The sequence below is a fragment of the Canis lupus genome, chromosome 24, assembly GCF_011100685.1.
Source record: "Canis lupus familiaris isolate Mischka breed German Shepherd chromosome 24, alternate assembly UU_Cfam_GSD_1.0, whole genome shotgun sequence".
In the NCBI taxonomy this organism is placed as follows: domain Eukaryota; kingdom Metazoa; phylum Chordata; class Mammalia; order Carnivora; family Canidae; genus Canis; species Canis lupus.
The window spans coordinates 5,664,731-5,678,813 of NC_049245.1; the positions used below are offsets into that span (position 1 = coordinate 5,664,731).

General features: G+C 45.8%; 1 protein-coding gene across 1 annotated transcript in view; it reads right to left on the reverse strand.

The window, feature by feature from the left end:
* Nucleotides 1–1,259: 1,259 nt before the first annotated feature.
* The window catches only part of BANF2 (BANF family member 2), a 33,892-nt gene continuing 21,068 nt past the window's right edge, over nucleotides 1,260–14,083 (reverse strand). Inside the window, exons 3-4 of the mRNA XM_038571534.1 lie at nucleotides 9,482–9,610; nucleotides 1,260–1,463 (exon numbers count right to left, since the gene is read on the reverse strand). Coding sequence (XP_038427462.1) covers nucleotides 1,317–1,463; nucleotides 9,482–9,607 — 273 coding nt within the window. The 5' untranslated portion in view covers nucleotides 9,608–9,610 and the 3' untranslated portion in view covers nucleotides 1,260–1,316. The remainder of the gene's footprint in view (nucleotides 1,464–9,481; nucleotides 9,611–14,083) is intronic.

Here is a 14,083-nt window from a genome sequence, read left to right on the forward strand (position 1 = left end):
CTCAGAGCTGTCCCACCCAAAACACAAGGAAGCTGAGGCATTTACCCATCAACTTCCACCCACTAGTGGGTGTTAACTCCCCAGCACTGCCTTCCTGCCCTGTGCATGGGTGGATGCCCACTGTTGCAACTCAAGATCTCTGCTGGCAGGTGCTTGCTGAAGGAAGTTACTGGACCCTACTAGAAAAGCGAATGCAAACAGGATATGGGGTCAGGCACCAACAACATCTGCCAAAATTCTCCTGAATTTATAAAGGCCAAATAGTGAATTTATCTCAACTGAATTTTGCTAAATGGAAGAAGGTACTCTTAAAAGGTTACATATTGTGTGATTACATTTGTTTGGCTTTCTGGAAATGTCCAAACTATAAGGACAAAACCAGAGCATTGGTTGGCAAGGACTGTGGAGGGGCATAGGATGACTATTGGAGAGCATTATGGAACTCTTTGGGGCAATGAAAGTGCATTTGTCAAAAGTCATAGAACTACACACCTAAAAAGGGCAAGTTTTACTGAATATAAATTATACATCAGAAACCTGACTATGATGCTCTTAAAAATATGTACACCATCTTGGTAGCTGTTTCAAGAAAGTTTAATTCTCTTAAGGATTTAATGACTTGCTTCTAAAAATAGAACAAGGCAGAAGTGATTTAGTATGAGTCAGAGACGAGGTCGTAAAAGGCACTGTGGCTTCCTGCTTACTCTCTTACTCTCTCTTGGGTCAGCTGCTTTGGGGGAAGCTACATGCTATGCCATATGTAGCCCTATGGAGAGGCCCACGCCAAGAGCAGCTGAAGCCTCCAGTCAACAGCCATGTGTGCTCAGCCACTTACAAGTGGATCCTCCAGTCCCAGTCAAACCTTCAGATGACTGCTGCCCAGCTGGCAGTTTTCAACCTCATGGGAGACCCAGAGCCAGAACCACCCAGCTGAGTAACTCTCATTTCCTGACCCTTAAGAAACTGTGTAAGATAAAATTGTTTTAAGCTGCTATGCTTTGGGTTCATTTGCTATGCAGCAATAGATAACCAATACACTGACTTAAAACTTAATCCCCATTTAAAAATAAAAGATTCTTTTATAAAAATTTACGCCAAGATATTTGGCATGATATTCATGTAAGGTGAATGACAGTTGTTTTGAGATAGTGAATTTGGGGATCATTTGTCTTTTGTTTGTCCTCTTTTATATTCTTGCACTACTCTGTATGATGAACGTGTATCCTTAAAGTTAAACACAAAAATAATGACCCCAAGCCTGGGTGCCAGTGCAGAGTGCGCCATTTACCCAGGCATCAGGGCAAGGAGGTGTGTGTCTAGAGGAAGCAGGAGCACCACTCCTTCAGACAGTGAGAACTCTCCTGGGCCTCACTCTCGGTGGCACCACAACAACAAATGAGCCACTTCTGAAATTCGGCTTCATTCTTGTGCATCAGAAGGAACTGTCCCAACAGGATGTAGGCCTGTGAGGAGGGGGTGAGGCAGGGAGAAAAATGGGAAACGTTATAATAAATTGGCCCAGAGGTGCTCTTCTCTGACACCAGGACTTGAGTGAAAATCAGAGGAAGGGGCACAGGTCAGGTTTGAGGGAGGATAATAGCAGGCCCTGAAACCCTGGCTGGGGCAGTGGGGATGCTGGGACTGGCCTTTGGCAAGATGTGAGGCCAAGTTAAGTGGCATTTCTCAAGGATGCCCGAGTGGCTTGATTGGTTAAGGGTCTGCCTTCAGCTCTGGTCATGATCCCGGGATGGTGGGATCGAGCCTCACATCAGGCTCCCGCCTCATCGGGGAGTCTACTTCTTCCTCTGCCCCCTCCCCTGGCTTGTACACACTCATACATGCTCACTTTTCCACTCTCTCAGGTTGGGGTAGGGGTCTGTCCAGCCTGGGGTAAACCAGACCTGTCTTTCTCAAGTTTAATGATGCCATGAATTACTTGAGACCTTGTTAAAAGGGAGGTTCTGACTCATTAAATCTGGAGTAGAGCCTGAAAGTCTGCATTTTGAACATGCTCCAGCAGATGCTGGTCCAGGCACAGCATTTTGAGTAGCAAGAGCCTACTGGCCTCTGATGTTCCCTTCTGGCCTCTGATCTAGTGTTTCTCTCTCTCTTTCTCTCTCTCTTTTTTTTTAAAGATTTTAAGTAATCTCTCCACCCAATGTGGAGCTCAAACTTACAACGTTGAGATCAAGAGTTGCATGCACCAGCAACTGAGTCCGCCAGGAGCCCCTAGTATTTCTTTTTAACACACACACACACACACACACAGACACACACATACATACGTGTACGCATACACACATAAGGAGGAGTCAGAGATGCTCCCCACCCCATCGCTTTCTTAGTAGATCTTACAGAGTTTCTAACTCTCATCACTGTTGACATTGTGGATAATTTTGTGCTGTCGGAGTGGGTGGGAACTGTCCTGTGCATTGCAGCAAGTTTAGCAGCATCCCCACTTTCTACCCACTAGATGCCAGTAGCTGTCCCTAGCTCCCCAAATTGTGACAATCAAAGTGTCTCCAGACACTGCCACATATCCCCTTGGGGATGAATTCTCCCTCAACCAAGAACCACTGTTAGTGGGATGGGTAGATGAAGGACATCTTAACACCAATTTATTCTTGCAAACCAGCTGTGTGACCTCAGGCAACTCACTTAACCTCAAGTGAGACCTCCAAGAATCGGGCTCAGTTTCTGCATCACCTGAAGCCACACCACATGACCTGTCCCCCCTTGCAAGTTGAATTAAGTGGATTCAATGTGAGAACATTAGGAAAATGCAAATTCCTTATTTGTCCTAGAATGCTTCGCCTATGGAAGAAGCACAGAATGTAAAACACGATAAACTTTGCCCATCTTTCCTTTCTGAAGAGTCGGTGTGCATGAAAAATGCACGGAATTAATATTAAGTACACCAGGGCTGATAAGGTGTTCTCTCATTTTCTAACTTTCTAACTACTGCCCTACAGCTTTTAATTTATCTCTTTAATTTTAGCACATGGTTATTGACAAGGAGCAAGACTACACGGAGAAAAGACACCCGAGATTGCGTGGCCACAGATTGAGCCACTAAATGATGAAGCCTGAAGATTTAAGGTGACATATAAACAGCCATCTCTTGAGGCTGGTTTGGAGGCTCTCCAGAGTGGAATGAACGAGAACCAGTGTCCACGCCCACAGTCCTGGGCCCTCTCCAGGAAAACCTGCTGCTGTCTGTTTACCTTCAATTACATAAAACAAAGCAAACTTCATCTTAACCAAAGGGAACATATATTTTTTTAAAATAAACTAAGTAAAAGCTGAATTGCAGTTGTAAAATGTACCCAAGCTGTTGGCGCTTGGGGTTTCTTATTTTTAGTCATAGTCCAGTTGTTGAAAAGATTTAAAAAAACAGCCGGGATGTCACTGTCATTTTAAACTGCTACTTGAATCATCTTTTTAGAAAAGCCATATTGTTGCTTAGAAGGATCTCGTTTTACTTTATCAGCATCCTCATCTTTTCAGTGGCGATTTTTTGGAGATGTTTTTTAATTCAACATTTTGAAAAAAATGAACGTTTATTGAAAGTGAGCCAGTTGTGCAGTGGGTGTCGGGGGTGCAGAGGTGAATAACGAGATCAGGGAACAAGGAACTCCGGCCAGGGAGAGAGAACATTAGTGATACTGATAAATAATAGTAACGGTAATGATAATAGTAAGTGGCGCTTGAGTGCTTTCAGTGGGCTCCAGACCCCTGGAACATTTTTAACCCAGTTCCATTCTCCAGATGGAATCACTGAGAATCTGAGAGGTTGATTTTTGCTTTCCTGAGCCCTGACCTTGCATATCCCACTGGTCGGCATCAGGCCTGGCACCTATGTCAGCCTTGGCCCTTTTGGAGGCCCCACTGCTTGGCATCAGCTGCTGGAGGTGATCAGCGCCTCCCCATCTGCACCTGCCTCAGCAGCCAGGCAGTGCATATGTAGGCCCAGAGGCAAATTTTCCAGGAATGCTGCAGGAAGAAGGGCCTCACCTCAGTCGACAGAGGCCCCCTTGGTTTAAGGCTGCGCTGCGACTGTATCTTGAAGTCCTCAGTTACATGAGAACCAGGGACCTCATATCTTCAGTTAGCGCTAGGTGCTGGTCGTGGCCCATGCCAATCTAAATTTTCCATCTTCACCGTGGCACCTGGCCTTTTCTTTTCTTTTGTTAACATTTTTTTTATTTGAGGAAAGTTGACACACTTTCGTTCCAGGTGTACAACATTGTGATTTGACACCCTGCACGTTATGCAATGCTCCCCACAAGTGTACCTACCGACCGTCACCTGGCCTTTTCAGACGGAGATCTGTGGTCTTGGCCCTCTCTGATTCTCAGGCTTCTCTGATGCCTCTGCCCAGACTTGCTAGCTCCTTGGAGACTAGAGTGAATGTACTCACGTGGCCACAAGACTTTGTTGTGGTGGGCAGCCCGGTGGCTCAGTGGTTTAGCGCCGTCTTCAGCCCAGGGCCTGATCCTGGAGACCCGGGATCGAGTCCCATGTCGGGCTCCCTGCATGGAGTCTGCTTCTCCCCTGCCTGTGTCTCTGCCTCTCTCTCTTTTTCTCTCTCTGTGTCTCATGAATAAATAAATAATATCTTAAAAAAAAAAGACTTCGTTGTAGAATGAACAATAACTTTCTGTAGCCAGATGTTGGCTCTCTCTTCAGCCTTCGTGGCTGCCGGGAGCCCGGGACAATCTTGAAAATTCAGTACCTCTGGGGAATTTCTGGTTTAAATCTCCTTGTCTCTAGTGTGAATGCTCGATCCAGTGCAGGGCTTGCCCCTTCTTCTTTCTGATTCATGTCTCACTGAGATATACTAAAAAAATTATTTGTTTAACTAAAATTCAGTTTTAATGGAGTGGGTTCCTGAATTTTAGCTGGCAACCCTATGCGGGGTAACCCCAAACTTTGAGACTGACTCCTTGCAGGGCCCAGACATCAGGCTGTGGGGGCCTCTGCATTACTACCTCCCACCCCCCCCCCCAGGGACTGTCTGCCCAGATTTGAATTTTGCCTTTCTCACCCCGAGTGACTTTGAGTAAGTCATGTGACTATTCTGTGCCTCTGTTTCCCCATCAGTAAAAGGAAGGTGAAATAGTATACCTTATAGGATATTTTGATGACTCAGTAAGATGTAAGTAATACACCGAGGATAGTGCCTGACATGGAGTGAACATCATACACAAGTTCTGCTACTAGGAGAGCCTTAGGGAACAGGTAGCCCATATATCCCTCCCTGATCTTCCAAGTATCTTTCAGGAGGAAGATTTAGGCTCAGGGATGACTTTACAGTGTCTTCAAAGAGCACTGAATCAAACCAGATTCTCTGGGGTGGTAAACTTAACCTCCTCGCTGTTAGATAACTTCAGGGTTATCCCCACGGCAATGCACCTGCTCCCATAAGGCACTGCTCAAAGTCTCTGAATTTACTGAGTGCTTGGAAACTCACTCATCCGTGGGCAGGGTTTTCACAGGGAGAAAGAGGAGTACAAAGATCGTAGAAGCATCCTGTGCTTCACATGGGAGAGCCCAAAGGCAAGCTGTGCCTCTCTAGCTAATGAGTGTGGGTTCTCAGGCCACATGTGGAAAAAATAGTCAACAGTACAGATGTCACAGCAAGGGGTCTTATTGAATACTCGGGTTCAGAAACACAAGCATGTTAGGGTGAGGTGGGCAGACAGAAGGAAGGCATTCCTCCCAGAGAAGGTCGGTTGTGAATGGAGTGGGGAAGGGAGTGAATGTCCATTTCAAGGGAGGCCTGCAGGTGGGTGTCCCGTATGTGTTCGTGATTCATGGACAGACCGGCTTGGGTATGGAGTGGGTAGGGATGGGTAATATAAGACAGAGCTAGAGCCAGGCCACGGAAAGTCTTTTGACGTCTTGTGCACCAATGTATTTTCCCTTCACGATCATTCCTTTGTCCCTCATAGCCCTTCTGTCGTTAAATCTAGACCAGTGCTGTCCAGTAGAAATTTAATGTGAGCCAGCCACATATGTAATTTTTAGTATTCTGGGGATCCCTGGATGGCTCAGCAGTTTAGTTCCTGCCTTTGGCCCAGGGTGTGGTCCTGGAGTCCCAGGATCGAGTCCCACGTCTGGCTCCTTGCCTGGAGCCTGCTTCTCCCTCTGCCTGTTTTTCTGCCTATCTCTCTCTCTCTCTCTGTCACTCATGAATAAATAAATAAAATCTTAATAATAATAATAATTTTTAATATTCTAGTAGCCACAGGAAAAAAGGGGGGGAGGATGAAACAGGTGAAATTAGTTCTGATAATATGCTTTATTTCCTCCCATATTTCAAAAACATTATCATTTCAACATGTAATCAATAAAAAAAACTATTGATGAGACACTTTGCATTGGGAGGGGTACTTTAAAATCCTAAATCTATAAAAATTACAGTGTGTACTTTATATACATAAAACATCTCTATTCAGACAAATGCTCGATAGGTATAAATGGCCACAGTGGCCACTCAGACAGCAGAGATCTAGATTCTCAGAGATCTAGATCTGCCAGGCTGACTGCCTGAGAGAGGGCAGGTGCAAAATAACTGTGGAGTTCCTGAAGAGACTTGGGTGAAGCCATAGAAGAATCGATAGTTTTCAAAGTCAGGCCATAGCTGGGGGAGGGGACAACTATATCTCAGCAGAGGCCAGCAAAGACAAAGGATAGCATGAGACCCAGAAAGGTGTCCCTCCCTAAGGTCTCCTGCAGACAGGGTATAAAAGTCCTGGAGCTCAGAGGATTCTGGGGGCAGTGAAACAGCTCTTTCTGTTACTATAACCGTGGATATGTGTCATTACACATTTGTACAAACCCATAGAAACTCTGCCAGTGAACCCTGATATTAGCTATGGACCCTGGGTGATTACGATGTGTCAACGTAAATTCTTTGACGGGTACAGATGGACCACTCTGGTTGGGGTGCGGCTCATGAGAGAGGTGTATATGTAGAGGGGGGCAAGGGATACCTGGGAAAAATCTTTGCATCTTCTGCTCAATTTTGCTGTGAACCTAAAACTGCTCTAAAACTAAAAGTCAAAAAAAAAATAGGAGCATGCATTTTTATATGCTAAATCTGAGACAACTGCCCTGCAGGATCTGCCTGCCTGGAGGCTCTTCCTGCTGGCCCTTTCTGCTGACCGGTCCTCACTCAGAAGCATTTGTTCACCATCGTAGGTGCCACATCGTGTCTCCTGGAACCTTTTACAGGCTCAGCCAGGCTCTATCCTGATACGGAGTCTCATCGCCGAATCCCAGGGTAAGCCCCCTCCCTGCTGATGGTAACCACCAGGATCCAGATCTTTCTGCATGGTTTGTGACAACACTATCCACAGCCATTCTCATCCTCACTTGGGACCTTGATCAAAGCACTAACTCTTCTTCTGTCTTCTTTTTTGTAAAGTGGAGATACAGACCCTCATCTCATCCACAGGTGAGTGAGGGGCTCAAAGCAAAGGAGAAAGGTGAAATCCCTTATGTTAGTGTTTGGAATCAGTGAGCCTAGGAATGAAGAGGGCCTAAAAGCGGTGTGCTGGTCGCCGTGCTCACCAGGTCTTGAACATAAGGGGGACCTGGCCACACAGAGGCATAATTTCTTCTCTACAGCCCTGACTCTGTGTAGCAAGTTCTGGGATGCCTAAAATTTTCCCATTATTCATTCATTTCTTTATCTTAAACATGCCTATCGCCTTACCTGTAATCCTTATTAAAAACACAGGCTGGAAAAGACAAAACCACAGGGACAGAAAACAAATGAGTGGTTGCCAGGGACTGAGGGTGGGGAGTATGAAGGGCACAGAGGAATGTTCTATGCCTTGATTGTGGTAGTGGCCTCATGACTGCATCCATTTGTCAAACCTTGCAGAACTATGTACTAAAAAGGGTGAAATTCACTGTATGTGAATAAAAATATTTTTTAAATGCTGAGTATGGCTGAACAACAGCAAAAAAAACACCATTAAATCAAAGGTAGTAGAAGCCAGAATAATGGGAACCACTGAGAATGGGGGATGGCATCAAGTGGGGAGAGACACAAGGGGGTCATCTGGGATTCTGGAGGTATCCAATCACTGGATCTGAGGAGTGGCTCCATGAGCATATATATATAAAAATTCACTGAGCTGAACACTTCACATCAATGTAGGTGCGTTACTTACACCACAATAGAAAGAAAAAAGGGGCAATCATATCTTTCAAAAAGGAATTTTTAATTTAAAATGTCTTCCCTAGGAGCAGCCCAGATGGCTCAGCAGTGTAGCGCTGCCTTCAGCCCAGGGCATGATCCTGGAGACTGGAGACTGAGTCCCACGTCAGGCTCCCTGCATGGAGCCCACTTCTCCCTCTGCCTGTGTCTCTGTCTCTGTCTCTGTCTCTCTCTCTCTCTCTCTGTGTTTCTCATGAATAAATTAATAAAATCTTTAAAAAAAAAAATTTCTTCCCTAGCCAGATTTGCTTGCTTCACTACCTGCTGGGGGATGGTCCCATCTCCTTTATCTGGGGAGGAAAGAATCAAACCTACCTCAATCACGGAGATCCAACTGCCTAACAATACCACCTATTGGATCTTAAATAGGCCAGTAGATTGAGGTGATGTTCAGAATATTTAACAACTGGTATGAACAGCATGTCAATTCGAAAACCAGAGGCCCAGTGGTTCAGAAGCCCCCTGGCAACAGCCACACACTGTGTAGGCACACACCAAACTGATTATCAGCCCTGCATGCAAGCGTTCCCCGCCTCGCTGGTGTCTCTGTAACATCTTCCTGCGCAGTGGTATGGATAGTAGTGCACGAAACCTCTCAACTGAGTGTGCAACACTTGGAGTGAATTTCCATCCACTTCTGTATGTGTTGGCTCTCTTTAGGTTCTCTTCCGAATCGAACTCCTAAAGCTCCAAGCAGCTTTTGCTGCACCATAGAAAAGAATGTTTAGATTCCACTGGATACCCTTGAGGTCATTCTTGGGCTGTGAGTGACATCTGAGAACAACTCACATCCTCTTACTCTGGTGTAGACCGCTCCTGCCGTTGCCATTACCCTGCTGTAACTCCACCTGGCGTTGCCAAGCTGGTGCCCTGGCGGGGCAAACGAGACCCCATGAGTCTCTTTGTGGAGGTGGAAAGTGCATCCAAATCATCCATCCTGACAGCTCAGCCCCAGATTCGGCGGCTGGCTCACTTCTGTCGACCTCTGCGTGTTTGAACACCAAGTGAGTCATGCCCGGTCCAGCTGCTCTGAGCCAAAGCCATTCAATTTGCCCATCATCTACTGGCCCTCGAGGCTGCCCAAGCATGAGGGGTCAGTGGCGCTGAAGCCGTTGGAGCTCTGCCAAGTGGTGGCTTTGCTCTCTGACGGCCCCTTGCAGGGACATGTAGCAGCGACTGCCATCTGGCAGGACTAGAGGAACAGAGGTCTGGGAGAGAATTTGGGGCAATAAGAAAAAAATGAATTACCTTGTTGAAACCTTTGGTGACTAAATTGATGGCAAGCTCATGGCTGATCCCGTCCACCCAGGCAACATCCTTTTCTCCGATGGGTTCAGAGAGGAAGGCTCTCAGCCTAGGAGACATGTGATCCATCTTCTGTAACAGCAAAGGGAGGAACAGGGTTAGGAGGTGGCTGGCTGCTCATGGGAGAGGGGGCACCAGGAGACTGCCCTGCCAAGGGATGGGGGCAACAGATGGCAGGTTTCCTTCCATCACTCAGTATTTATTAGGGACTTTGAGATGTCAGAGGGCAGTGCCCTACACTAAAGGCCTCAATACAGCCATTCCCACCTGGATGGACTGAAGAGATATATAGCGATGGCTCGGATGAGTCCAGTAAATTCCACCAAAGGAGTGCGTTTAATGCTAAGTACTTAAAGAAACAAGTGCTTCTTGAGAGTAGAATTGTGGTTGGAGAAATGAGGATATATTGGTCAAAAGATGCAAAGCTTTAGTTATGTGGAATGGATTAATTCTGGACATCTAATATACAGCACGATAATAACAGTTAACAATAATGTATTGTATACTTGAAAATTTCTTTTTTTAATTTTTTTATTATTTTTTAAAATTAATTATCTTTTTTTTTTACTTGAAAATTTCTAAGAGGGTAGATCTTAAATTATATCCCACCACGCACACATACACAAAAGGATACCCATATGGAACTGAGGGATAAGTTGTTGAACTTGGTCGTGGTGATTTTTTCAGTGTGTCTATATGTCAATCATATCATACACCTTAAATATAAACAACTTCTGTAAGTCAAAGATATCTCAATAAATTTGTCTTAAAGAAAAAAAAAGAAATATTTCTCCTCTTAGCTAATTAGCCCACCTTCTCTCTTTGCTACCAATACTTTTTCATAATTTTATTTTAGCATTTACCACACTCTGTAATAATTGGTTGTTTATTTTATTTTTGAAGCATTTTATTTATTTGGCAGAGAATGAGAGAGAGAGAGAGAGAGAGAGAGAGAACAAGCAGGGGAAGTGACCAGTAGATAGAGAGGGAGCAGCAGGCTCTCTGTTGAACAGAGAGCCTGGTGGGACTCAATCCCAGGATCCCAGCCTGGTGGGGCTCAATCCCAGGATCCTGGGCTGAAGGCAGATACTTAAGAGAATGAGCCACCCAGTGCCCCAATAGTTGGTTGTTTAGTGACATATAGCAGAAAACTTGAGTTTTCTGGATCAAATATCAAAGAGGACATCATGTAACTCAAAAGCCTAAGGATGAAGATGAGTATGGTGCGATCAGGGCCACAGCTCCATGGTCTCTAATTCTTTCAACTTTTCCTCCTTGTGTTGGCTTTAGTCTCAATTGGTTTCCCTCATGACAGTGAAACAGCTGCTTCAGGACTCATATTCGCCCACATTCTATCCCAGAAGAAGAAGGAAGGAGAGAGAACGTGTCTCTAAGGAGTTTCAAGCAGATCCCCATCCAGACTTGAAGGTCTACACAGGGTCACTGGTATGAGCTTGATGTTGGCAGTACACTCTGGTCCTAGATTTGGGAGGGGAGTTAGCTTTCTCTAAACCATACAAGCGATGAGATCAAGTTGAATTACTGGAACAGAATCAGGATTATTATCCTGAGAAGGGGAGATGAGTGTTAAACAGTAACCCTAATATCCCACTATAGTCCACCCCTTTGGTGAACCAACATCTGTACATTCTCCTTTCCATATATAATCATCAGAAATATACACACTTGGCTAATGTAGACTCACCTCCTCCCCTAATGGGTGAAACCCCATCACTCATCCAGTTACTGGATTCAGATTCGAGTTCATATTTTCTGGAAGATGCATCATACTCTCCATCATGTCTGGAAGTAGCAACTCATGGGATGGTAGCCTATGAACTAAATTCTGAACTTCTCCACTATCAACATAGTCAATACTGGGGAGGGGGGTGGGGCAGAATCCAGTATATCTGCAATAAGAATTTCAGAAGAATTCTCCATTTGGAGAAGAAGACCATGGGAAACACATTCAAGTGTCATTGGCCAGTAATATGTGCAGTCTTGAGAAAATATTGGGGAAGCCATGGTGGTAAAGCAAGTTTCTCTGTCAGCTGAGATGGTGGCCCCAGTTCTGGGTTTGCATGTAGCTGCCCCATCTGCTGCCTTGCTAACAACTGGGTGGGCAAGGAGAGTCACTGCTTTAAAAACACACTTCTGGTGGGTACAAGTTCAGGGATTGCCCTGAGGAATGGGCAATTTCAGGTGTTAGTTGGCCCCTTTCTTTGGCAAGTCAACACTGTTTTTTTTTCTATTCAAGTCCGGATTTGATTTCAGGTCAGAATCCTTGAGCTGGCAAATGGGCTCTGTGCCTTGCTCGCTGCCCTGCTCCCCAGATTAGTGGCATCTTCCTTCATCTCTGACATGAAATTATCCCATGTCGGCTCCCTACCCCCCAGCTGTTTTAGCTGCATGTCCACAGTGAGTGAATTGTCCCATTTATCAAACTTGAAGTACCTAAGACAAGACGTTCCATAGAGACCTGGGACTTGGGGGCACCATTTTCCCAGGGTCCTAATCTTTTCTCTTGCTAAGCCACCTGATTTTCTGCCTGTGTTCTAACTTTAGCCAGTTACATCAGCTTTTCCAACCCAGCGGGGCTTGCTCATCAAAGTCCAGTCACTTCAGATTGCAGGCCACAGGCAGAAAGGCCTTCTCTTAGCAGAGCTGTGTTTTTTTTTCCTCCCCATTTTCAAATAGGCTACCCTCCTCCTAAATTTGTGTCTCCTAGGACCTTAACAAGGACTGCCAGAGGCAGCCAACATCCTGAGTATTTCCCACCAGATGTCTCCAAATGTCCTATCTCCCCACACGTAGGGTCTGTATCCCAGGGTGAAACAGGGAGAACCAGTCGTTTTCTTAAACTGGGATCACCGTCTTCCTAACTCAGGTAAAGACATCCTGCTGCTCTGTGCATGAACACCTCTTCTCAGCCGATCTACATTTGAGGTTTGCTTATTGTAGCAACCCCTTCTTGGTACCAAACTCTGGGTCAGTCTGGACAGTTTGTAATTCAAGTAACAGAAAAATCCAGTTCGAACTGGCTCACACAGTAAAAAGGTTTTATTAACATCTGCCACCAAAAAGTCCAGAGGTGGATCACATGCTTGATCAAGGCTCCAGCTTGAGTTCCCTGACACTCTCTTGGCTCAGCCTTCCTTTATATATTGGTTCAATCCTCAGCTTGACTCCTTCATGAAAATAATCAGGACGTAGCCCGACTCGGCATCACTTTTGCAAGGCATGGCCCCCTCCCTCAAAGGAGAACTGCTTTTTCCTAGAAGCCTCCAATAAATGCCTTCTCCAGTCCAAATCATATGCCAAGCCCTGATACGTGTCCTATCTCTGGTTCAGAAGGCAAATTAGTGACCAACAAATCACCTAGGCTGCAGAGGATGGGGAAAGAGCACAAGATTGGAGTAGTTGCTGTGTTAGTGGGGGTAGTTGTCCTATACCATGATACAGGACAAGATCAGGAGGGCAATCCAGCATCCACTACATATCCCCCAGTAGATTGTGTGGGCTGTAACTGCCTCCTAATGCCCTTTGCTCCCCACCCCCCCCCCACCCCCAGTGCCTGGCACGTGGTAAGCATTTGGCATGGAAGTAACCTATCCATCCATTGCTTTCAGATGCCTCCAGCACTGGTCCCCTCACCTATTCCCACACTCTGAAATACTCTGCACCTAAAGTCTAGCTCCCCTCATACACCTTCCCAGGGGACATTTTGGGACACTTAGGGACATAAACTCTCCAAGAAATGATGAATCTGAAGGCACTGATCATGGGAGTCGGGAGATGTCTAAGGAAAGAGGCCTTGATGTGTCAGCCAATTGGAGGAAGGGTTTTGTCCAGGGGCCCCTGACACTGCGGGTCTCAAGTACACAGATGTGTGAGCTGGGAACACACTATTGTATGGATGGCATCCATCTTTCTAGCAGCTAAATATGAAGATCTCTCTTAATCTGTGAAAATCTGCTAAAGGGTGAGTTCTGCAGCCCCCATCACTTCCTGGGACAACGAGTTGGGTTTGGGGGTCCAGCTCAGGGCCAGGCTGCCGGAGATCAGGGTTTCTGAGCAGCGGAAGAGCCCCAGAGAGTTCTGGCGGGGTTCACCAACTTTGCCGGGAGAAAATTCAATTCACTATCCACGTTGGCCATCTGTTAAGTTAAACATCTCTGCCCATTTAAAGAATAAATGGAAACTACAACATTGCTATCAATGCAGCAGCAGCATCAAAGACAGGTAATGATTAGCAACACCTTGTGTGTATTTGCTTTTCTCACACACCTGATCTCACTTTGATCCTTGGAACACTCTGGAGCATATAGGCAGCAGCAATTTTTATCCTCCTGAGGAGCCACCGAATAGAGGCCTTCACATCCATTAGGATGCCTTTGTCTATGACAGTGGTTCTCAACTGGGGGCAAATTGTCTCTCCTCCCTGAACCCCAAACATTTGGCGATCTGTCTGGAGACACTTTGGGTTGTCAAAGCTGAAGGCGAGGGGAAGTACTATTAACATCTAAGGGATACAAGTCAAGGTTA